We start from the raw sequence: 24,894 nt of genomic DNA on the forward strand, positions 1-24,894 counted from the left end.
TTTTTAACCGTACTCCGTTACTGGGCGACGCTTAGCCTGCGCCTGTCATTTCGCCTAATCTCTATTCGGATCATGGTTATGAACATAAATATAATAGCTTGGGGTCCCCAGGTAACGTACTCCAGAACTCGCTTATTGAGCTAAAGTTAGTGTTTTTACATTGACTAATTGATTGAAAAAACGTAGTTCTTGAGCAGGATTCTCGGCCACAGTTGTCAGATTTCAGGGTATTTTTAAGACCCAAATGTTTGAAAAACTCTGGTCCAATCTTTTTAACATCTGTCATCTTGTCATCTTTTATTAACATCTTGTTAACATCATTGTCACAGTTATGAGTTTTACTTGTTTATGCTACGTCACCACAACAGCACTGTATAATCTGGGTACCATGAACTGACCCACAGTTCGCCAGCTGTCTCTCTCGTAATCGTACTTCTCTATAGTTGACACGTTCTTGTTCTTCTTGACGCCGCCAAACACGTACAGTACACCTTCACACACTTCACCCTGCAAATACACAGTTTAGATTTTTAATATTTCGAATATTATTATTAATGCTTTTATAGTATACGAATTTCTATATTAACATCACTTTGATACTGTTTTGTATGAAAATCTCGTATCTCAAACAGCAGTGAACATTGAACAACTAAGCGCCTACTTAAAATATGACACCCACCCTACCTGTATGCAGTCCCTCTGTTTCGGGAAATCCTTCAGCAGACTCCACTGTTTGTTCCTGAAATCATATTTCTCGACAGTTCGTTCGTTCCAGCCTCCTAGCGCTATTATTGTACCTGTAACATCATGTCGATGAGATTTGTATTATAGTAGATGTAAACTTCTCTGTGGAGCATTTAAAGCAGCCCAGTTTCAGCAAGTAGAATGTAGAATGTAGAATGTAGAATGAACGATGCATTTCAATTGTTGATTACTGTAAATGAGTCTAAATAGTTCAGCTGTAAATGAGTCTAAATAGTTTAGCTCGATGCAAGAGTCTGGGTTCGCATGTTGTCTAAATGCATTACTCGATTATCTTAAAATTTATTCCGCTTTTATTTTTATTCCAATCTACAGTTATTCTCGATTCCTTGCTAGCAGTCCGGTTAATTTAGTACCTTTAGTGGGTCTCATTTAATCATTAGCTCTAATTAAAGAACCTCTCGCCCTCTCAGATTTTCACCGCTCCGTTCATTTTTATAGCTTTATTATTTTTATATTTTTACTACACTTACTAACACGTGTGCATTACAAAGGAGCAATTGTTTGCGGAGGCATTCTAGAACGGTATATATTTTAGCTTTCAGTTTCTGTTTCATTATCTTAAAATTTATTCCGCTTTTATTTTCATTCCAATCTACAGTTATTCTCGATTCCTTGCTAGCAGTCCGGTTAATTTAGTACCTTTAGTGGGTCTCATTTAATCATTAGCTCTAATTAAAGAACCTCTCACCCTCTCAGATTTTCACCGCTCCGTTCATTTTTATAGCTTTATTATTTTTATATTTTTACTACACTTACTAACACGTGTGCATTACAAAGGAGCAATTGTTTGCGGAGGCATTCTAGAACGGTATATATTTTAGCTTTCAGTTTCTGTTTCATTATCTTAAAATTTATTCCGCTTTTATTTTTATTCCAATCTACAGTTATTCTCGATTCCTTGCTAGCAGTCCGGTTAATTTAGTACCTTTAGTGGGTCTCATTTAATCATTAGCTCTAATTAAAGAACCTCTCACCCTCTCAGATTTTCACCGCTCCGTTCATTTTTATAGCTTTATTATTTTTATATTTTTACTGCACTTACTAACACGTGTGCATTACAAAGGAGCAATTGTTTGCGGAGGCATTCTAGAACGGTATATATTTTAGCTTTCAGTTTCTGTTTCATTATCTTAAAATTTATTCCGCTTTTATTTTTATTCCAATCTACAGTTATTCTCGATTCCTTGCTAGCAGTCCGGTTAATTTAGTACCTTTAGTGGGTCTCATTTAATCATTAGCTCTAATTAAAGAACCTCTCACCCTCTCAGATTATTATTTTTATATTTTTACTACACTTACTAACACGTGTGCATTACAAAGGAGCAATTATATTCCTTATTACGCTCTAAGTTATTAATTTTCCTTGTGTTTGAATCCTGTCACTTTTTAACTGTTTTTAGTCTTTGTTATTTTCGACCGATTTCTGCACTTTTACACTGGGTCATCTTCATAATTTCTGGGATTGAGACGACTTATATCAGCATTTAAGGAAGAGTTTGCTTGTCTGACTTACTTCATTAGACACTTCTGGTCAAGAACTGAACATCAACAAGAACCACATTCGAAAACTGGAACATCTGAATGACTCCGCAACCCAGGAATCAACTACTCAGTTATTATCGCTCAATAATCGGTTTGGTATCGACGTTACATACTTTATTATTTTTTTTTAAAAAGCTGATTTTAGAAACCAGGGAATTAAAGTTACCCTCCTAAGGCTAACATTAAATCGCTGATTTTATTTATATATATCACTTTTTTTTGTTCTTTCTTTTCCTTCAAAACATTCCAGTACATTGTGCAGAAAGTTGGAGATGAAGCCGTAGTGCGTACATGTAGCATTGCACTGGATCGAACTTGCAGAGTGTGGTTTCCTCCAGTCTGCGCCGCGCGCTTATAATTATATAAACATATGCGGCGCAGATCGACTGGAGGAGATTGCACTGTGTAGGCTCCGGTGTAATGTGATATGTATGTACTACGGCTTTACAAATTTTGGAAGCATGTAGGGATATATATATCTGATACCAATCGTATATACTAAAAATACTCTAGCACAATTGTAACTGCAGTTTTACAGAACTCTAAATGCTTAATGAACACTCTTGCAGGTACCACCCGTATTCACACTCAGACCTGAGTTTAGTCATTTTCCGATACGAGATTGGGGACGGGTTCTATAAACAAACAAACAAACAACAAATGCATTACTCACCTTCGACCATCGCAGCACAGAAAGCGTGCCTGAAATAAAAACAAGACTTTAATTCTCGAAGGACTAAAATAAAAGGAGCAAAATTGTTGCCGTAGCAACAAAGAATCTTGATAGGTTTCCGTTATTGTCTATTCTATAAAATTAAATAAATCACGTACGTGCGCGTAGAAGTTATGAAACTTAAAATTAAGCGCGTTCCATTTCTTACAACCAGAAGACGTTTCCCTGAAATGTGTATGCGATTTTGTATGCGATTTGCGCGCCGCACGTACGTTAAAATAATTATATTTGTAGAATTTATGACGGTAACCCTTCAAAAGTCAAAATAAACTGCTCGTATATTTATAGACACTATGATATGAATAACTAAATAACACCTTGAACCCAACTTGGAACCACATCCAAGGGCCGCACCGACCCCAGAAAAGCTATAATTCAAGTCAAAAATCTTTACTCGGCCCTGTATGTGATTTGTGTTCCGGGGTAGTGGACAGATGTTTTAGTGGTTGAATAGCTAGTACCTATCCCAAACCATCATAAAAACCAAGTTTTGTTCTCTCAACCCACTCAGGCCACTCCCAGGGGCCACACATAACCCAAAATAGCTGAAATCCAGGTCAAGTCCCATACATAAAATCCAGACTAAGAATCTTTACCCCCGTATGCGATTTATGTTCCGGGGTAGGTGGCCCATGTTTTAGTATAAAAATGGGTTCTGCCTATCCCAAACCATCATAAAAACGAAGTTTCGACCTCTCAAACCACTCAGGCCACTCCCAGGGGCCACGCCCATCACAAAATAGCTGAAATCCTGGTCAAATCCCATACAAATTCAGACTGAGAATCTTTACCCCCGTATGCAATTTATGTTCCGGGGTAGGTGGCCCATGTTTTAGAATAAAAATGGGTACTACCTATCCCAAACCATCATAAAAACCAAGTTTCGACCTCTCAACCCACTCAGGCCGCTCCCAGGGGCCACGCCCATCCCAAAATTGCTGAAATCCAGCTAAAATCCAGACTGAGAATCTTTACCCCCGTATGCGATTTATGTTCCGGGGTAGGTGGCCCATGTTTCAGTATAAAAATGGGTACTGCCTATCCCAAACCATCATAAAAACCAAGTTTCGACCTCTCAACCCACTCAGGCCAATCCCACGAGCCACGCCCATCCCAAAATTACTGAAATCCAGCTAAAATCCAGACTTTAAAATCTTTACCCCCGTATGCGATTTATGTTCCAGGGTAGGTGGCCCATGTTTCAGTATAAAAATGGGTACTGCCTATCCCAAACCATCATAAAAACCAAGTTTCGACCTCTCAACCCACTCAGGCCACTCCCAGGGGCCACGCCCATCACAAAATAGCTGAAATCCTGGTCAAATCCCATACAAATTCAGACTGAGAATCTTTACCCCCGTATGCGATTTATGTTCCGGGATAGGTGGCCCATGTTTTACTATAAAAATGGGAACTACCTAACCCAAACCATCATAAAAACCAAGTTTCGAACTCTCAAACCACTCAGGCCACTCCCAGGAGCCACGCCCATCCCAAAATAGCTGAAATCCAGCTCAAATCCCATACAAATTCAGACTGAGAATCTTTACCCCCGTATGCGATTTATGTTCCGGGGTAGGTGGCCCATGTTCTAGAATAAAAATGGGTACTACCTATCCCAAACCATCATAAAAACCAAGTTTCGACCTCTCAAACCACTCAGGCCACTCCCAGGGGCCACGCCCATCACAAAATAGCTGAAATCCTGGTCAAATCCCATACAAATTCAGACTGAGAATCTTTACCCCCGTATGCGATTTATGTTCCGGGGTAGGTGGCCCATGTTTTAGTATAAAAATGGGTACTACCTATCCCAAACCATCATAAAAACCAAGTTTCGACCTCTCAAACCACTCAGGCCACTCCCAGGAGCCACGCCCATCCCAAAATAGCTGAAATCCAGCTCAAATCCCATACAAATTCAGACTGAGAATCTTTACCCCCGTATGCGATTTATGTTCCGGGGTAGGTGGCCCATGTTTTAGTATAAAAATGGGTACTGCCTATCCCAAACCATCATAAAAACCAAGTTTCGACCTCTCAACCCACTCAGGCCACTCCCAGGGGCCACGCCCATCCCAAAATTGCTGAAATCCAGGTAATCCATACAAATTCAGACTGAGAATCTTTACCCCCGTATGCGATTTATGTTCCGGGGTAGGTGGCCCATGTTTCAGTATAAAAATGGGTACTGCCTATCCCAAACCATCATAAAAACCAAGTTTCGACCTCTCAACCCACTCAGGCCACTCCCAGGGGCCACGCCCATCCCAAAATTACTGAAATCCAGCTAAAATCCAGACTTTAAAATCTTTACCCCCGTATGCGATTTATGTTCCGGGGTAGGTGGCCCATGTTTTAGTATAAAAATGGGTACTACCTATCCCAAACCATCATAAAAACCAAGTTTCGACCTCTCAAACCACTCACGCCACTCCCAGGGGCCACGCCCATCCCAAAATAGCTGAAATCCAGGTCAAATCCCATACAAATTCAGACTGAGAATCTTTACCCCCGTATGCGATTTATGTTCCGGGGTAGGTGGCCCATGTTTTAGTATAAAAATGGGTACTACCTATCCCAAACCATCATAAAAACCAAGTTTCGATCTCTCAAACCACTCAGGCCACTCCCAGGGGCCACGCCCATCCCAAAATAGCTGAAATCCAGGTCAAATCAAGACTGAGAATCTTTACCCCCGTATGCGATTTATGTTCCGGGGTAGGTGGCCCATGTTTTAGTATAAAAATGGGTACTACCTATCCCAAACCATCATAAAAACCAAGTTTCGACCTCTCAACTCACTCAGGCCACTCCCAGAGGCTACGCCTATCCCAAAATAGCTGAAATTCAGGTCAAATCAAGAATGAGAATCTTTACACCTGTAGGGGATTTAAGTTCCGGGGTATTCTTTTTGGTATGACTTACTATCACCACTCATTCGAGGAATATGTTAAATCAAAGAATATTCATGTTCATTTTTTTCGAATGAAGGTTCATTATCGCATTTTTTAAATAGTTTTGATAATCAGATCGAGCCAAATTTTATAGGATTGTATTTGGCCATTCAAATTACGTTCGATCTGAAAAAATGAGAGTTGTAGCTTCTCAGATGTCCGAGATACGAGGCATAACGAGTTTATTCATTACGTGTGATCAGGTGATTGGATTACCTGTTCAGGTGATTAGATGGCCCCGTTAAATTGCAAGGGAACCCAATCAAGGTGTCCTATCACATAATCACCCAATCAATTTTGTTAACGAGATACATTCAATGCGTCATTTCAACTCCGATTGACCTCAATTTTTCAGATCAGATGCAACAATTAAATATCTACAGTAATCTGAAATAAATGGGCGTCTAGTATGTCTGGAAAGAACAATATAGGTGATTTAATATTATATGGACGTAGGCCGTAGTCTAAATATTCAAATTTTCAAACATTGGCGACGGAATCCTCGAATGAGTAGTTACAGCATGCCATCTGCAAAGTTACAGGTCCATAATATGAAACACGGTGGTGGTGTAAGACCCAACATATGTAACGTTAGTTTTGCCCCAACCCCTGTAGCTTTTCTGGGTTAGGCGTGGCCCCTGGGAGTGGCCTGAGTGGTTTGAGAGGTCGAAACTTGGTTTTTATGATGGTTTGGGATAGGCAGTACCCATTTTTATACTAAAACATGGGCCACCTACCCCGGAACATAAATCGCATACGGGGGTAAAGATTCTCAGTCTGGATTTGTATGGGATTTGACCTGGATTTCAGCTATTTTGGGATGGGCGTGGCCCCTGGGAGTGGCCTGAGTGGGTTGAGAGGTCGAAACTTGGTTTTTATGATGGTTTGGGATAGGCAGTACCCATTTTTATACTAAAACATGGGCCACCTACCCCGGAACATAAATCGCATACGGGGGTAAAGATTCTCAGTCTGGATTTGTATGGGATTTGACCTGGATTTCAGCTATTTTGGGATGGGCGTGGCCCCTGGGAGTGGCCTGAGTGGTTTGAGAGGTCGAAACTTGGTTTTTATGATGGTTTGGGATAGGCAGTACCCATTTTTATACTAAAACATGGGCCACCTACCCCGGAACATAAATCGCATACGGGGGTAAAGATTTTCAATCTTGATTTTACCAGGATTTCAGCTATTTTGGGATGGGCGTGGCCCCTGGGAGTGGCCTGAGTGGGTTGGGAGGTCGAAACTTGATTTTTATGATGGTTTGGGATAGGCAGTACCCATTTTTATACTAAAACATGGGCCACCTACCCCGGAACATAAATCGCATACGGGGGTAAAGATTTTCAATCTTGATTTTACCAGGATTTCAGCTATTTTGGGATGGGCGTGGCCCCTGGGAGTGGCCTGAGTGGGTTGGGAGGTCGAAACTTGATTTTTATGATGGTTTGGGATAGGCAGTACCCATTTTTATACTAAAACATGGGCCACCTACCCCGGAACATAAATCGCATACGGGGGTAAAGATTTTCAATCTTGATTTTACCAGGATTTCAGCTATTTTGGGATGGGCGTGGCCCCTGGGAGTGGCCTGAGTGGGTTGGGAGGTCGAAACTTGATTTTTATGATGGTTTGGGATAGGCAGTACCCATTTTTATACTAAAACATGGGCCACCTACCCCGGAACATAAATCGCATACGGGGGTAAAGATTTTCAATCTTGATTTTACCAGGATTTCAGCTATTTTGGGATGGGCGTGGCCCCTGGGAGTGGCCTGAGTGGGTTGGGAGGTCGAAACTTGATTTTTATGATGGTTTGGGATAGGCAGTACCCATTTTTATACTAAAACATGGGCCACCTACCCCGGAACATAAATCGCATACGGGGGTAAAGATTTTCAATCTTGATTTTACCAGGATTTCAGCTATTTTGGGATGGGCGTGGCCCCTGGGAGTGGCCTGAGTGGGTTGGGAGGTCGAAACTTGATTTTTATGATGGTTTGGGATAGGCAGTACCCATTTTTATACTAAAACATGGGCCACCTACCCCGGAACATAAATCGCATACGGGGGTAAAGATTCTCAGTCTTGATTTTACCAGGATTTCAGCTATTTTGGGATGGGCGTGGCCCCTGGGAGTGGCCTGAGTGGGTTGGGAGGTCGAAACTTGATTTTTATGATGGTTTGGGATAGGCAGTACCCATTTTTATACTAAAACATGGGCCACCTACCCCGGAACATAAATCGCATACGGGGGTAAAGATTTTCAATCTTGATTTTACCAGGATTTCAGCTATTTTGGGATGGGCGTGGCCCCTGGGAGTGGCCTGAGTGGGTTGGGAGGTCGAAACTTGATTTTTATGATGGTTTGGGATAGGCAGTACCCATTTTTATACTAAAACATGGGCCACCTACCCCGGAACATAAATCGCATACGGGGGTAAAGATTTTCAATCTTGATTTTACCAGGATTTCAGCTATTTTGGGATGGGCGTGGCCCCTGGGAGTGGCCTGAGTGGGTTGGGAGGTCGAAACTTGATTTTTATGATGGTTTGGGATAGGCAGTACCCATTTTTATACTAAAACATGGGCCACCTACCCCGGAACATAAATCGCATACGGGGGTAAAGATTTTCAATCTTGATTTTACCAGGATTTCAGCTATTTTGGGATGGGCGTGGCCCCTGGGAGTGGCCTGAGTGGGTTGGGAGGTCGAAACTTGATTTTTATGATGGTTTGGGATAGGCAGTACCCATTTTTATACTAAAACATGGGCCACCTACCCCGGAACATAAATCGCATACGGGGGTAAAGATTTTCAATCTTGATTTTACCAGGATTTCAGCTATTTTGGGATGGGCGTGGCCCCTGGGAGTGGCCTGAGTGGGTTGGGAGGTCGAAACTTGATTTTTATGATGGTTTGGGATAGGCAGTACCCATTTTTATACTAAAACATGGGCCACCTACCCCGGAACATAAATCGCATACGGGGGTAAAGATTTTCAATCTTGATTTTACCAGGATTTCAGCTATTTTGGGATGGGCGTGGCCCCTGGGAGTGGCCTGAGTGGGTTGGGAGGTCGAAACTTGATTTTTATGATGGTTTGGGATAGGCAGTACCCATTTTTATACTAAAACATGGGCCACCTACCCCGGAACATAAATCGCATACGGGGGTAAAGATTTTCAATCTTGATTTTACCAGGATTTCAGCTATTTTGGGATGGGCGTGGCCCCTGGGAGTGGCCTGAGTGGGTTGGGAGGTCGAAACTTGATTTTTATGATGGTTTGGGATAGGCAGTACCCATTTTTATACTAAAACATGGGCCACCTACCCCGGAACATAAATCGCATACGGGGGTAAAGATTTTCAATCTTGATTTTACCAGGATTTCAGCTATTTTGGGATGGGCGTGGCCCCTGGGAGTGGCCTGAGTGGGTTGGGAGGTCGAAACTTGATTTTTATGATGGTTTGGGATAGGCAGTACCCATTTTTATACTAAAACATGGGCCACCTACCCCGGAACATAAATCGCATACGGGGGTAAAGATTTTCAATCTTGATTTTACCAGGATTTCAGCTATTTTGGGATGGGCGTGGCCCCTGGGAGTGGCCTGAGTGGGTTGGGAGGTCGAAACTTGATTTTTATGATGGTTTGGGATAGGCAGTACCCATTTTTATACTAAAACATGGGCCACCTACCCCGGAACATAAATCGCATACGGGGGTAAAGATTTTCAATCTTGATTTTACCAGGATTTCAGCTATTTTGGGATGGGCGTGGCCCCTGGGAGTGGCCTGAGTGGGTTGGGAGGTCGAAACTTGATTTTTATGATGGTTTGGGATAGGCAGTACCCATTTTTATACTAAAACATGGGCCACCTACCCCGGAACATAAATCGCATACGGGGGTAAAGATTTTCAATCTTGATTTTACCAGGATTTCAGCTATTTTGGGATGGGCGTGGCCCCTGGGAGTGGCCTGAGTGGGTTGGGAGGTCGAAACTTGGTTTTTATGATGGTTTGGGATAGGCAGTACCCATTTTTATACTAAAACATGGGCCACCTACCCCGGAACATAAATCGCATACGGGGGTAAAGATTTTCAATCTTGATTTTACCAGGATTTGAGCTATTTTGGGATGGGCGTGGCCCCTGGGAGTGGCCTGAGTGGGTTGGGAGGTCGAAACTTGATTTTTATGATGGTTTGGGATAGGCAGTACCCATTTTTATACTAAAACATGGGCCACCTACCCCGGAACATAAATCGCATACGGGGGTAAAGATTTTCAATCTTGATTTTACCAGGATTTCAGCTATTTTGGGATGGGCGTGGCCCCTGGGAGTGGCCTGAGTGGGTTGGGAGGTCGAAACTTGATTTTTATGATGGTTTGGGATAGGCAGTACCCATTTTTATACTAAAACATGGGCCACCTACCCCGGAACATAAATCGCATACGGGGGTAAAGATTTTCAATCTTGATTTTACCAGGATTTCAGCTATTTTGGGATGGGCGTGGCCCCTGGGAGTGGCCTGAGTGGGTTGGGAGGTCGAAACTTGATTTTTATGATGGTTTGGGATAGGCAGTACCCATTTTTATACTAAAACATGGGCCACCTACCCCGGAACATAAATCGCATACGGGGGTAAAGATTTTCAATCTTGATTTTACCAGGATTTCAGCTATTTTGGGATGGGCGTGGCCCCTGGGAGTGGCCTGAGTGGGTTGGGAGGTCGAAACTTGATTTTTATGATGGTTTGGGATAGGCAGTACCCATTTTTATACTAAAACATGGGCCACCTACCCCGGAACATAAATCGCATACGGGGGTAAAGATTTTCAATCTTGATTTTACCAGGATTTCAGCTATTTTGGGATGGGCGTGGCCCCTGGGAGTGGCCTGAGTGGGTTGGGAGGTCGAAACTTGATTTTTATGATGGTTTGGGATAGGCAGTACCCATTTTTATACTAAAACATGGGCCACCTACCCCGGAACATAAATCGCATACGGGGGTAAAGATTTCTCAATCTTGATTTTACCAGGATTTCAGCTATTTTGGGATGGGCGTGGCCCCTGGGAGTGGCCTGAGTGGGTTGGGAGGTCGAAACTTGATTTTTATGATGGTTTGGGATAGGCAGTACCCATTTTTATACTAAAACATGGGCCACCTACCCCGGAACATAAATCGCATACGGGGGTAAAGATTTTCAATCTTGATTTTACCAGGATTTCAGCTATTTTGGGATGGGCGTGGCCCCTGGGAGTGGCCTGAGTGGGTTGGGAGGTCGAAACTTGATTTTTATGATGGTTTGGGATAGGCAGTACCCATTTTTATACTAAAACATGGGCCACCTACCCCGGAACATAAATCGCATACGGGGGTAAAGATTTTCAATCTTGATTTTACCAGGATTTCAGCTATTTTGGGATGGGCGTGGCCCCTGGGAGTGGCCTGAGTGGGTTGGGAGGTCGAAACTTGATTTTTATGATGGTTTGGGATAGGCAGTACCCATTTTTATACTAAAACATGGGCCACCTACCCCGGAACATAAATCGCATACGGGGGTAAAGATTTTCAATCTTGATTTTACCAGGATTTCAGCTATTTTGGGATGGGCGTGGCCCCTGGGAGTGGCCTGAGTGGGTTGGGAGGTCGAAACTTGATTTTTATGATGGTTTGGGATAGGCAGTACCCATTTTTATACTAAAACATGGGCCACCTACCCCGGAACATAAATCGCATACGGGGGTAAAGATTTTCAATCTTGATTTTACCAGGATTTCAGCTATTTTGGGATGGGCGTGGCCCCTGGGAGTGGCCTGAGTGGGTTGGGAGGTCGAAACTTGATTTTTATGATGGTTTGGGATAGGCAGTACCCATTTTTATACTAAAACATGGGCCACCTACCCCGGAACATAAATCGCATACGGGGGTAAAGATTTTCAATCTTGATTTTACCAGGATTTCAGCTATTTTGGGATGGGCGTGGCCCCTGGGAGTGGCCTGAGTGGGTTGGGAGGTCGAAACTTGATTTTTATGATGGTTTGGGATAGGCAGTACCCATTTTTATACTAAAACATGGGCCACCTACCCCGGAACATAAATCGCATACGGGGGTAAAGATTTTCAATCTTGATTTTACCAGGATTTCAGCTATTTTGGGATGGGCGTGGCCCCTGGGAGTGGCCTGAGTGGGTTGGGAGGTCGAAACTTGATTTTTATGATGGTTTGGGATAGGCAGTACCCATTTTTATACTAAAACATGGGCCACCTACCCCGGAACATAAATCGCATACGGGGGTAAAGATTTTCAATCTTGATTTTACCAGGATTTCAGCTATTTTGGGATGGGCGTGGCCCCTGGGAGTGGCCTGAGTGGGTTGGGAGGTCGAAACTTGATTTTTATGATGGTTTGGGATAGGCAGTACCCATTTTTATACTAAAACATGGGCCACCTACCCCGGAACATAAATCGCATACGGGGGTAAAGATTCTCAGTCTGATTGTATGGATTTGACCAGGATTTCAGCTATTTTGGGATGGGCGTGGCCCCTGGGAGTGGCCTGAGTGGGTTGGGAGGTCGAAACTTGATTTTTATGATGGTTTGGGATAGGCAGTACCCATTTTTATACTAAAACATGGGCCACCTACCCCGGAACATAAATCGCATACGGGGGTAAAGATTTTCAATCTTGATTTTACCAGGATTTCAGCTATTTTGGGATGGGCGTGGCCCCTGGGAGTGGCCTGAGTGGGTTGGGAGGTCGAAACTTGATTTTTATGATGGTTTGGGATAGGCAGTACCCATTTTTATACTAAAACATGGGCCACCTACCCCGGAACATAAATCGCATACGGGGGTAAAGATTTTCAATCTTGATTTTACCAGGATTTCAGCTATTTTGGGATGGGCGTGGCCCCTGGGAGTGGCCTGAGTGGGTTGGGAGGTCGAAACTTGATTTTTATGATGGTTTGGGATAGGCAGTACCCATTTTTATACTAAAACATGGGCCACCTACCCCGGAACATAAATCGCATACGGGGGTAAAGATTTTCAATCTTGATTTTACCAGGATTTCAGCTATTTTGGGATGGGCGTGGCCCCTGGGAGTGGCCTGAGTGGGTTGGGAGGTCGAAACTTGATTTTTATGATGGTTTGGGATAGGCAGTACCCATTTTTATACTAAAACATGGGCCACCTACCCCGGAACATAAATCGCATACGGGGGTAAAGATTTTCAATCTTGATTTTACCAGGATTTCAGCTATTTTGGGATGGGCGTGGCCCCTGGGAGTGGCCTGAGTGGGTTGGGAGGTCGAAACTTGATTTTTATGATGGTTTGGGATAGGCAGTACCCATTTTTATACTAAAACATGGGCCACCTACCCCGGAACATAAATCGCATACGGGGGTAAAGATTTTCAATCTTGATTTTACCAGGATTTCAGCTATTTTGGGATGGGCGTGGCCCCTGGGAGTGGCCTGAGTGGGTTGGGAGGTCGAAACTTGATTTTTATGATGGTTTGGGATAGGCAGTACCCATTTTTATACTAAAACATGGGCCACCTACCCCGGAACATAAATCGCATACGGGGGTAAAGATTTTCAATCTTGATTTTACCAGGATTTCAGCTATTTTGGGATGGGCGTGGCCCCTGGGAGTGGCCTGAGTGGGTTGGGAGGTCGAAACTTGATTTTTATGATGGTTTGGGATAGGCAGTACCCATTTTTATACTAAAACATGGGCCACCTACCCCGGAACATAAATCGCATACGGGGGTAAAGATTCTCAGTCTGATTGTTGATTTACCAGGATTTCAGCTATTTTGGGATGGGCGTGGCCCCTGGGAGTGGCCTGAGTGGGTTGGGAGGTCGAAACTTGATTTTTATGATGGTTTGGGATAGGCAGTACCCATTTTTATACTAAAACATGGGCCACCTACCCCGGAACATAAATCGCATACGGGGGTAAAGATTTTCAATCTTGATTTTACCAGGATTTCAGCTATTTTGGGATGGGCGTGGCCCCTGGGAGTGGCCTGAGTGGGTTGGGAGGTCGAAACTTGATTTTTATGATGGTTTGGGATAGGCAGTACCCATTTTTATACTAAAACATGGGCCACCTACCCCGGAACATAAATCGCATACGGGGGTAAAGATTTTCAATCTTGATTTTACCAGGATTTCAGCTATTTTGGGATGGGCGTGGCCCCTGGGAGTGGCCTGAGTGGGTTGGGAGGTCGAAACTTGATTTTTATGATGGTTTGGGATAGGCAGTACCCATTTTTATACTAAAACATGGGCCACCTACCCCGGAACATAAATCGCATACGGGGGTAAAGATTTTCAATCTTGATTTTACCAGGATTTCAGCTATTTTGGGATGGGCGTGGCCCCTGGGAGTGGCCTGAGTGGGTTGGGAGGTCGAAACTTGATTTTTATGATGGTTTGGGATAGGCAGTACCCATTTTTATACTAAAACATGGGCCACCTACCCCGGAACATAAATCGCATACGGGGGTAAAGATTTTCAATCTTGATTTTACCAGGATTTCAGCTATTTTGGGATGGGCGTGGCCCCTGGGAGTGGCCTGAGTGGGTTGGGAGGTCGAAACTTGATTTTTATGATGGTTTGGGATAGGCAGTACCCATTTTTATACTAAAACATGGGCCACCTACCCCGGAACATAAATCGCATACGGGGGTAAAGATTTTCAATCTTGATTTTACCAGGATTTCAGCTATTTTGGGATGGGCGTGGCCCCTGGGAGTGGCCTGAGTGGGTTGGGAGGTCGAAACTTGATTTTTATGATGGTTTGGGATAGGCAGTACCCATTTTTATACTAAAACATGGGCCACCTACCCCGGAACATAAATCGCATACGGGGGTAAAGATTTTCAATCTTGATTTTACCAGGATTTCAGCTATTTTGGGATGGGCGTGGCCCCTGGGAGTGGCCTGAGTGGGTTGGGAGGTCGAAACTTGATTTTTATGATGGTTTGGGATAGGCAGTACCCATTTTTATACTAAAACATGGGCCACCTACCCCGGAACATAAATCGCATACGGGGGTAAAGATTTTCAATCTTGATTTTACCAGGATTTCAGCTATTTTGGGATGGGCGTGGCCCCTGGGAGTGGCCTGAGTGGGTTGGGAGGTCGAAACTTGATTTTTATGATGGTTTGGGATAGGCAGTACCCATTTTTATACTAAAACATGGGCCACCTACCCCGGAACATAAATCGCATACGGGGGTAAAGATTTTCAATCTTGATTTTACCAGGATTTCAGCTATTTTGGGATGGGCGTGGCCCCTGGGAGTGGCCTGAGTGGGTTGGGAGGTCGAAACTTGATTTTTATGATGGTTTGGGATAGGCAGTACCCATTTTTATACTAAAACATGGGCCACCTACCCCGGAACATAAATCGCATACGGGGGTAAAGATTTTCAATCTTGATTTTACCAGGATTTCAGCTATTTTGGGATGGGCGTGGCCCCTGGGAGTGGCCTGAGTGGGTTGGGAGGTCGAAACTTGATTTTTATGATGGTTTGGGATAGGCAGTACCCATTTTTATACTAAAACATGGGCCACCTACCCCGGAACATAAATCGCATACGGGGGTAAAGATTTTCAATCTTGATTTTACCAGGATTTCAGCTATTTTGGGATGGGCGTGGCCCCTGGGAGTGGCCTGAGTGGGTTGGGAGGTCGAAACTTGATTTTTATGATGGTTTGGGATAGGCAGTACCCATTTTTATACTAAAACATGGGCCACCTACCCCGGAACATAAATCGCATACGGGGGTAAAGATTTTCAATCTTGATTTTACCAGGATTTCAGCTATTTTGGGATGGGCGTGGCCCCTGGGAGTGGCCTGAGTGGGTTGGGAGGTCGAAACTTGATTTTTATGATGGTTTGGGACAGGTACTAACTATTTAAAACCCTAAACCTGTTCCAAATACCCCGGAACACAAATCGCATACAGGGGTGAAATCGCATACAAATCGCATACACAAATCAAGGAAACGTGCTCTCCTTACAACTCGTTGCCAGCCAAAGCGGCTTTTACCTCAAGTTACGAGTCGCTTCACGATCAGCAAAAGTTTGTTTTTGGGTTTATTCTATAACCGCACAGTTTAACAGCAGATAAACTTTAAAATGAGCATCCTGAAATTAAGGAATATGCCTACTTATCTCGCTCACCTTGGTTTCAACATTGGCGGCATATTTTCCACAGATACCCCATCAGTTATAAGTTCTACCGAGGAGAGTTTGTTTGTGCCGTATCCACCTAAAACTAACACTCTGCTGGCCAATCCTCCGCCACTGTCAATACCTGAGGTGGTCACATGATCTAGAATACAGAAATACAACGAATAGTTGAATACAACTTTATCGTGCATTATAAGACAAGATCGTGCATAATAGTACATTAGCATTATACATTACTGACCGTAACAGTATAAAACCGCAATAAACGTATTTTACAAAGAGAAGACTTCGAGTAAACCAAGCGCAAAAGGCTTATGAATAATCGATACCAATTGTAATGTAAGCATGAATGTCACGTGAAACACTTGGGTGACACCCTAAGAGTCCCTTGAAAAATAATCCTACAATGATCAAAACTTTCTGATTGAACGACTAGACGCTAAACCGCCTTCGCAGGATTACTGCTGTTACAGTAGAGAAACTAGTTTGAAGTTTGATCATATTATATACTCCCTCGGAGTATCGTCTTGATATTTGCGTGATAATTTGACCACTGCAGAAGTTATCCTATGCATGAAATAATATTCAGATATCGTGGTATGAATTATAGAGTATGCACTGAATTTTGAATAGAGTACCCAATGTATATACATGTATACAGTTAACTATGCATGTATAATGTATACAATGTACAGTATACTATGTAGTGTATACTATGTGTGAAGCAAATGTATTTTACCGATGGATGTTGCATGAGCCCGGGGGACAGTTAACTCTGGACCTGTCGTCCATTCCTGCGAAGCTGTATCGTATATCTGAAATAAAGTTTAAAGAAATAAACTTTTCGCTATATTAACATCATTACAACATTAATATCATTTAAGAAACTTATACAATTTCTAAGACAATCATGCTATCTTTAATGCAATAAAAAATAAGAACAATATACCTGAACAAGAGATGAAGGAGTAAGAGATCCAGTGTCAGAGAGCTGATAACCCCCGATAACAAACACTTTCTTATCAGAGCTGGTAACAGTCACGTGATCACACCAAACTGGCACTTTGCCAACCTCTTTGTACCGTTGTGAGTGCAACTCCAACTGGTACAACTAATGGGTAGGCTCATGTTAATTACGTTCAGTTTCTAGAAGAATGTTTGCGGACTGTTTGAAGTCACGTAGCTATTCCATCACATTGAACTGAGAGCAGCACAATGATATTTGAGCTTTTCAATAAGAATGAAAACAAGGCCTTCATAGTTCATATATTTACTGCTGACTTTATTTATTACAGTCATTCAAAGTTCAATATTATCACGAACAGTAACAATCTAGCTAAACTAAGACTTCATTCCTAACCTTATCAGAGACGCCACTATCAGACCGACCCCCCACCAAGTACACAGCCCCGTCCACAACAGTAGCTCCACCTCCATAACTCCTGGTTACATTCCTTCCGCCACATTCCACTGTAACGACTGGGAGCTGTGACGTCATCACTTTGACGTCATCACTGTGTGTTTTTGTGACGTCATCAACCGCTGGTGTGAAGGTGTTCCGGACGAAAGTGTTGGGGTCACGTGATAGCTTTGTGTGGTGAGGGATGAACACCTCAACGTCTGATGGGACTTTCTGGGTTGGAATTGTGTGCGGTGAGTGAGAGTAAACACTATTTTTGTTGGTATAAATATTAAGAATAAGTTATTAGTTGTAAGGAATGCAAGCGTTTTACAATTGTCACTGTAAGCCTTCATTCGAATCATTTTAAACCAATGTACTGTGTAAAACATTCCAACATATTCAGTAGTAAAGTAGAGTTTATTTACCGTGTCTGCGAGCCCCCCGATAATATACACTCGCCCGTTTATCATACCCAGTCTCTCTTTACCCAACCCTTTTCCTCCCTTAAAGTTCCTCCGTTTCCCTGACATGTCACGTGATGTTGCTGATAATATCTCTTTGTAATGCTGCTTCACGTCCGGGGAGTTCTTCACCAGGTCACTTGTTATCACCTGGTTAATCATGTGGTATCACGTCGTGTCACGTGGTGTGACGTCGTGTCATGTGGTGTGACGTCGTGTGTTAACACACAGTTATTCGATATTATCATACTAGATTTCGGAAAAATTAGATGACAAAAAGATGTTGTTCGCAGAAATTCAAACCTTGTGTAATTCCTGATTTGAGAGAAGATCCACCATAACACAGCAGAGAAGCTCTTCTTTGTAAAATCTCCTGAAATCTAGCGATAAACTCTGACCATTTTTTGGAAAAAAACTGCAAATCGTAAGGTCTTAGCTTGATACTGTGGGATTTATTGTCAAATTGGTGTTTTCTTACATTAATCTGAAAAACGAAATTAGAGATATAGCTGCATGCAACAGATGTTGGGAAAATCTTTTTCAAGTGTACAGTTTACCGCATTAAGGTATTTTTAAGAATCATTTTTGTCGGTAAGATCCTGTTTTATAATAATAATAATAATAATCTGAAAAAAGGAGAAAAAGAAGCAAACTAACTAACCTGCTGACAGGATCATGACCAATCCACCTCTCGATAGCGCTAAACACAAAGATCTCTTGTGAAATGTTGAGATCACAGTCTGATAACAAATAAAACAGGAGCTTACTGGAGAAATCTGAGGAATGTGGATGTAATTTCATCAGCTGTACTCGCAATCTGGTTAAACTGTATGTAAAAATATGAAAAGATCTAAGCTGAATTCAATTCGTATTTTTTCTAATAAATTAATTTGGTATAATTAGCAGACCTAAATAATCACTGTCCTCGTAGATCTCTTCAAAACACTTCATTATTATTCTAACTGCTGATCTCTCAGTGTTCTTTAAACCGTGCTGTACTGAAAGCTTGTAGATCTGAAACGGTCAGTCAGTCAGATAATTTAAATTGACGAATTTGTAAAAATATGTAACGGAAAATAAGAATTTTTGATAGCTTAATTAATAATTACACAATACACATGTTACATCACTAAGACTGATTTTCAGGAAAGGCTTGCTATTCCACAACTTGTACTGAGATTATCCCACAAAGTTGGCAAACATTCTTAAACTAATTAACATTCTTAATTAACATTCTTAATTAACATTCTTACATTTATACAGTTGTTGGGTGCTAAATGTTTTCCAAACAATTTCAAACATCTTTGTCTGACTGTTGGAATTTGTAGAAAATCTGCAGTGAGAAACACGTCCTCTATATTGAACGGACTTAACACCAGCTTTCCACTGTAGATGTAATCTGAAGTGTTTAAATACTGTTATACTTCCTTGTCCGAAATAACAACTAAATAACTGAATTAGCAGAAGGAATCAAATTTTGATTAATATTTTGTCTCTTTTTTAATTATGAAAAAGATGCAACCTGCTAAAACCAATGGTTCCCGTTGGAATTGTTCAAATTGCATAGCGAGAGTCCTCCTTTGGTATGCAAATTACGAGGAGGTCAGGATTTGTGGCCCACCAAGCTCTAACATCGCTACCGTTGACCAGTGGCCTCCAATAAAGGATGTATCAGATTTGGAAAACTAGAGAATTAGAGAACGAATGATTCACTTACCAACAATAACTTTAACAGATCTGAAGTTGATGTGTTTTAAAGTGATGACATCACTAGACTGTTCCGAGAAAGGAGAGGTGAACATTGCATCAAAGTAATCACTGTACCGTGCTAATAACTCTTTGTCAACCTGATAATAGGTTGCAAAAACTGTCATTTTATCAACAAAATAACATCATTGGAAAATATATTTGAACATGTGAAGTATTTAAAATATTTAATTGATGATTTATTTTTGCAAATAAAATTGTCTGAACAAGCATAAATCTTGGACTAATCACTGGAAATTTTTGGAACGATAGAAATCAAATGGGTGATAAATTTTTTAAATGCTCTATTCAGTATATGCCCACAATGCTAAAGTATCTATCAGAAATGCCCACAGACAAAATATAAATAAATACCTTAAGTGATTGTGACCCTATCTTTAATTCAATAATCATCTTGCAAGTGTTGTTGTTGGATGGTTTTAAACAATGAGGCTTCAACACTTCTGGTGCAATGCCGAGCTGTAATTGAATCATTCAACCATGACCTGCACAGTAAGGTGAGATTTAGAGCATAAAAAATTAATGAAACACAAAATTCCAGCCAAAATGTACTGGACTGAAGATTTTTAGAGTCAGTCAGGGCTATAATAGGAGACAAGGACAAAAGCATGATATGATAGTACTGCATACATTTTCAAATATGCTTGGGGGGAGCCCGTGGGGGTGTCTGCTGACATTGCTCTACCGGTAAGCCGAGAGCGGAATCGGGAATACAATTAAGTATGGCCTGTCGTGATATCATGGATTGATTAAGTTCCACCAGCTGATTCGATCTGGTAATACACAAAATTCTGCGGCCTGTATATGTATTGTTATCTCGCACAACTCCTTAACAAAAATACTAAAATAATCATCAGCATGTGAAAATTTGCAGACATTGATTGGGTTAACATACTTCACCTTGAGATCAGGTGAAAAGGAGCTGACCAGGCCAGAACCCAGTTGATTGGGTATGAAGTCATGTGACTATGAGCCTGAGGTCCAGTGCAGCGTAATGTTGCCTGTTGGGCTGAAAATGCGACCCCCTGTTGGCACCCCCCCCCCTTGGTGCCCCTCCCTAAAATTGAACAAATTAGATGATTTTATGGGTAATGCTGGTAAAATATCTAAAACAGTGTGTTTCTACAGCAAAACGCGCAGTTTTTCTAGTACCGTAGTTAAGTTTTTCCAAATTGTTCCACATTCAAACGACGATTTGGCGCCCCCCCTAAGATTGTGCCCCCACCCCCAAACAGGTTGGCGGGGCCCTTCGTTACGCCACTGCTGAGGTCACGTGACAATGAGCCTGAGGTCACGTGACTATGGCGTTACCAGAGCATGTTTGCCGTTTCCCACTCATTAGACCAGGTGAGCTCACATGCTTGTGAATGTGGATGTAAGTATACTATACTGTAGTGTATTTCTAATTACCCCCTATAGAAGCTCAGATTTATTTTCTGACAGAAAGCTAGAAATTATCAAAATTGTCATAAACTCATTTTAATGACCATTCATGACCTTAAATTGCACGATAAATCGATTACACCTGGATTCTGAACCCAATACAATAATGCTTCCTTATGCCTTAAAATCCATGTAATACCAATATGGTCCAGTTTATCTCGTGTTTGTGCAGGTGACTGAAAAAACTCCACAGAAATTCCTTTAATCTTAACTACCCCTGCAAGGAAAATCCATTAGATAGTTAATATATCATAATAGTGACAAGACTTTGTAGGTTTACAACCTACCAGGCCGCGCGCCGAGTTGGACTCGGTATATGGAACAGATATTTTACGAGTATCACCCGTTAAACAAAACTGTGCCAGTTTTAATTTCAGCATTTTGGACTATAATGTTTAAAAAGCACATAAAAACTAAATTTGGCGACTTTTAGCTGTTTAAAATTCAAAATACAGGGTGGGCCAAAAGTCAGTGTGCAAACGTTGGCCTTAATAGCTCAGTCACTGAGTGCCCAATTGAAATACTTCCTTCTGGTATGACTTAGTACCACCACTGGTTCGAGGAATTTGTCAACTCGACAAATATTCGCGTTCATTTTTTTTCAAATGGAGGTTCATTTTCACATTTATTTGATAGTTTGGATAGTCGGATCAAGCTAAATGTTATTGAATTGTGTTTGGCCATTCGAATTACGTTTGTCCTGAAAGAATTAGAACTGTAGCTTCTCAGATGACCGAGATATGAAGCATAACGAGTTTATTCATTACGTGTGACTGATCAGGTGATTGGTTTACCTAATCACGTGATAAGGTGACCCCGTTAACTACCCCGTTAAACATTATGGGAATTGTTAAGGGTGCCCAATTAAGGTGTTGTGTCACGGTGTCACATAATCACCCAGTTAATTTTGTTAACGAGATACAGAAAGTGCTTGATAACTTCGTCATTTCTAATCCGTTTTGCCTCATGTTTTCAGATCAAATGCAAAATTTGATAATCTACCGTCTCTAAAAAAATTAGGCGTTCAGCATGTTCAGAGAAAACAATATAGGTGTTTTAATATTGAATGGGCGTAGTCTAAAATATTCGAATTTTCAAATTTTGATGACGAAATCCTCGAACCAGTAAGTACAGTTTGCCATTTACAAAGCAATAGCTCTCAAATATAAAACACGGCGGAGGTATAAGACCCAACGTTTGCACACTGACTTTTGGCCCACCCTGTATATTTCAGAATTATTCATAGATTATTTGGATTTTGGTCAAAATACTTATTAGCTGTGCCCAAAATTGAAAATGATTAAAATTTCATTGATTTGGTAAAATTTTGAGTTTAGATGAAGGGGTTGTACAAAACCCATACTTTGAACTGAAACAACTTTCGCAAAAAACGTTGATTTCTATAATAATATATAATTCTATAATAATATAACTTAGGAAAAATTTAGTGTGTATGTCTGTATTCTGGTATTTACTAAAATTTCATTCAGTTCGCGAAGCAATAATGATTAATGATTGCTTCCACTAAAACGCTGATCGCTCAAAGAAAATTAATATTGTGCTGTGACATGTGAAAAGAGTCCGAGTGTATGAAAGTCGCCTGGATCGGTGTATTTTAAAACGCTTATTCCGAATCCCCCCACCCCCCAGGCGAATAGAAGGGCAAAATGCTTTACATTAGGGTTGGCATTAATAATTTGCGCGGCACATCGAAGCGGCGAAGTCCTCAAACATCAAAGAATTTAACAATTAGAAATGATTTATTTTGTACTGGGCCGTGCCGCGCATCCAATAATGAGTCTTGCAAGATGCGCTACTAGGCCTTGCCGAGCTGCAAAGAATTGACATGATCGTCAATTAAGGATTTCATTTTTATTGATTGATGATGTCAACCCATTTAGATCTTACTGGGTGGCGCTCAGGTAGGCTTGTCATTCCGCCCAATTTTTATGTTTATGAACATAACCTTGTATTGCATCGTGACCTTCGCCCTGATACACACTATGTAAAATAACAATGGGTCACAACGTGATACAATAAATGTACACTGTAAACTGTAAAGTGTACAACGATATCCATTTATACTAGTCTTTAAAAAAATTGTATTGTAATAGTGTATTGTAATATGTGCTTGTGGAAATGTTAACAGTATCTACCACGCCCTTGACTGTAAACTAGGCGGATACGTTAGCAACTTCCGTCTGATTGAGTCCAAGAGCTTGTTTCTTGAACCGCCATCAAGAGTATCTCATTTTCGTAGATAAACTTGTCAAGTGTCATATCAGAGTTAGTTGACATCTTTGCTATATTTATTTGGCCAAAGATCATAATCTACTGTTGGGTTGTGTGGGTGATTTTGAACATTTGTTTGGTTGCATGTTGAGTTTCATGACAATATTTTGGTATGTTGAACAATCTCTGTTTGTAGCTACATGGCCAAAGACATCACAATTAATACAGTAGTCTCTTCGGTTACTCTTGCATTGATTGGAATGGTGATTGTCTCCACATTTGCTACATGTTGCATGGTTTTGGGTACAAAGTTTAGCAACATGGCCAAACCTGTGACAATTGTAGCATTGGATGATTTCTCCTTCTCGGCTTATACTCTTCCGCAGTATAAATTACCTGTCCGAGCTTTTAACCCATTTTCCTAAGCATTTCTCATAGTCTTCCTTAGTCTGAAAGTTGATCTTAAGAGTTTTCAGAGAAATGTTGTCCCGTGTCACAAATCTTTTTGCCCTAGCTCCTGGATAACACCTTTCCACAGAAATTGTTAGATCACTATCCTGAATGTTTGTGGGTACTCCTTTGAGAATGACTGCCAGCTTAGCTTTTCTAAGATCCTGCATTCTGTAGTCATGTTACTGTTTGCAAAGAAATCACCTTTCATGATTCTTCTACTCTTATTGCATCTTCTTTAGATGTGAGCTCAATCATCAATGATCCACCTTTGGTGACAAATGTCGATTTTATGGCCATATCTTTAAAATATTTATTGAAGTTTCTCTTAATAGTTGCACTGTTTTTAAGATAATTTCTTGAGAGTCCTCTTGAGACTAGGACTGTCATGGAGTCATTAACAGTGGTTTCTGATGGCTGGTGAATGTAGTATTGTTTGCCCTCATATGTTTTATCTTCTGCTATGGTACTGAAAAGATCCAGGTTTGTGTGTCTTGTAGAATCACCTTGATGTCCAATTGCAGTTCTCTTGAACTCTACTCTGTTCATCTCTTTTAGGATGCTTTTATTTTCCTCGTTATGTTATGCAGTGTGCGAAGTGCTTCATCCATACCACTGTCGGCTTGTGGGACTGAGGATACTTTGTTAATCAAGGGAACCCCCTTAGCCAACAAATTTCCCATATTCTCCGTTAAATTCGTCTTTAGATATTCAAAGTGTTTCGTTTCACTCTCTCGTAAGTCTTTCATTCAGCCTTCATTTGGGACATAGATCTTTCGATAGAGCAGATTGCAGAGTGTTGCGATGCAATACATCAACTTGGTCACTCAGAGTTCTGTTGATGTGGATATTTTGTTCTGAACTACTGTAATTTGAGTACAAATGTCAATGGGTCACATCTTTTACTACAAAAAAGCAT

General features: G+C 41.5%; 1 protein-coding gene and 1 long non-coding RNA gene across 2 annotated transcripts; both read right to left on the bottom strand.

Annotated features, from left to right (window-relative positions):
* Positions 1-34: 34 nt before the first annotated feature.
* On the bottom strand, positions 35-18,245 carry LOC134825801 (kelch-like protein 17). Its single transcript, XM_063838003.1, has 8 exons — positions 18,048-18,245; positions 17,581-17,853; positions 17,170-17,331; positions 16,960-17,035; positions 16,212-16,344; positions 2,981-3,009; positions 685-797; positions 35-507 (listed from the first exon to the last, which is right to left on the bottom strand). Exons 1-8 carry the CDS (start codon positions 18,243-18,245, stop codon positions 352-354), a joined length of 1,140 nt encoding a protein of 379 aa, XP_063694073.1. The 3' UTR covers positions 35-351.
* A 1,148-nt stretch (positions 18,246-19,393) lies between these two features.
* LOC134825802 (uncharacterized) lies at positions 19,394-20,314 on the bottom strand. Its single transcript, XR_010161614.1, has 3 exons — positions 20,205-20,314; positions 19,801-19,930; positions 19,394-19,482 (listed from the first exon to the last, which is right to left on the bottom strand). It is a non-coding gene; the product is annotated as an uncharacterized LOC134825802 (long non-coding RNA).
* Positions 20,315-24,894: the final 4,580 nt, after the last annotated feature.

This window comes from Bolinopsis microptera, unplaced genomic scaffold (assembly GCF_026151205.1).
Source record: "Bolinopsis microptera isolate Bmic1 unplaced genomic scaffold, MBARI_Bmic_1.0 sca101, whole genome shotgun sequence".
NCBI classification, from domain to species: domain Eukaryota; kingdom Metazoa; phylum Ctenophora; class Tentaculata; order Lobata; family Bolinopsidae; genus Bolinopsis; species Bolinopsis microptera.

What these genes read in the sequence shown, in the direction of transcription:
- LOC134825801 (XM_063838003.1), bottom strand. Translation starts at nt 18,245, where the DNA reads ATGATTAACCAGGTGATAACAAGTGACCTGGTGAAGAACTCCCCGGAC. An exon ending in ATAGTGGCGTCTCTGATAAG is followed by an intron (nt 17,332 to 17,580) that starts GTTAGGAATGAA and finishes CCTACCCATTAG; the next exon opens with TTGTACCAGTTGGAGTTGCA. An exon ending in GGCTCATGCAACATCCATCG is followed by an intron (nt 16,345 to 16,959) that starts GTAAAATACATT and finishes TGACCACCTCAG; the next exon opens with GTATTGACAGTGGCGGAGGA.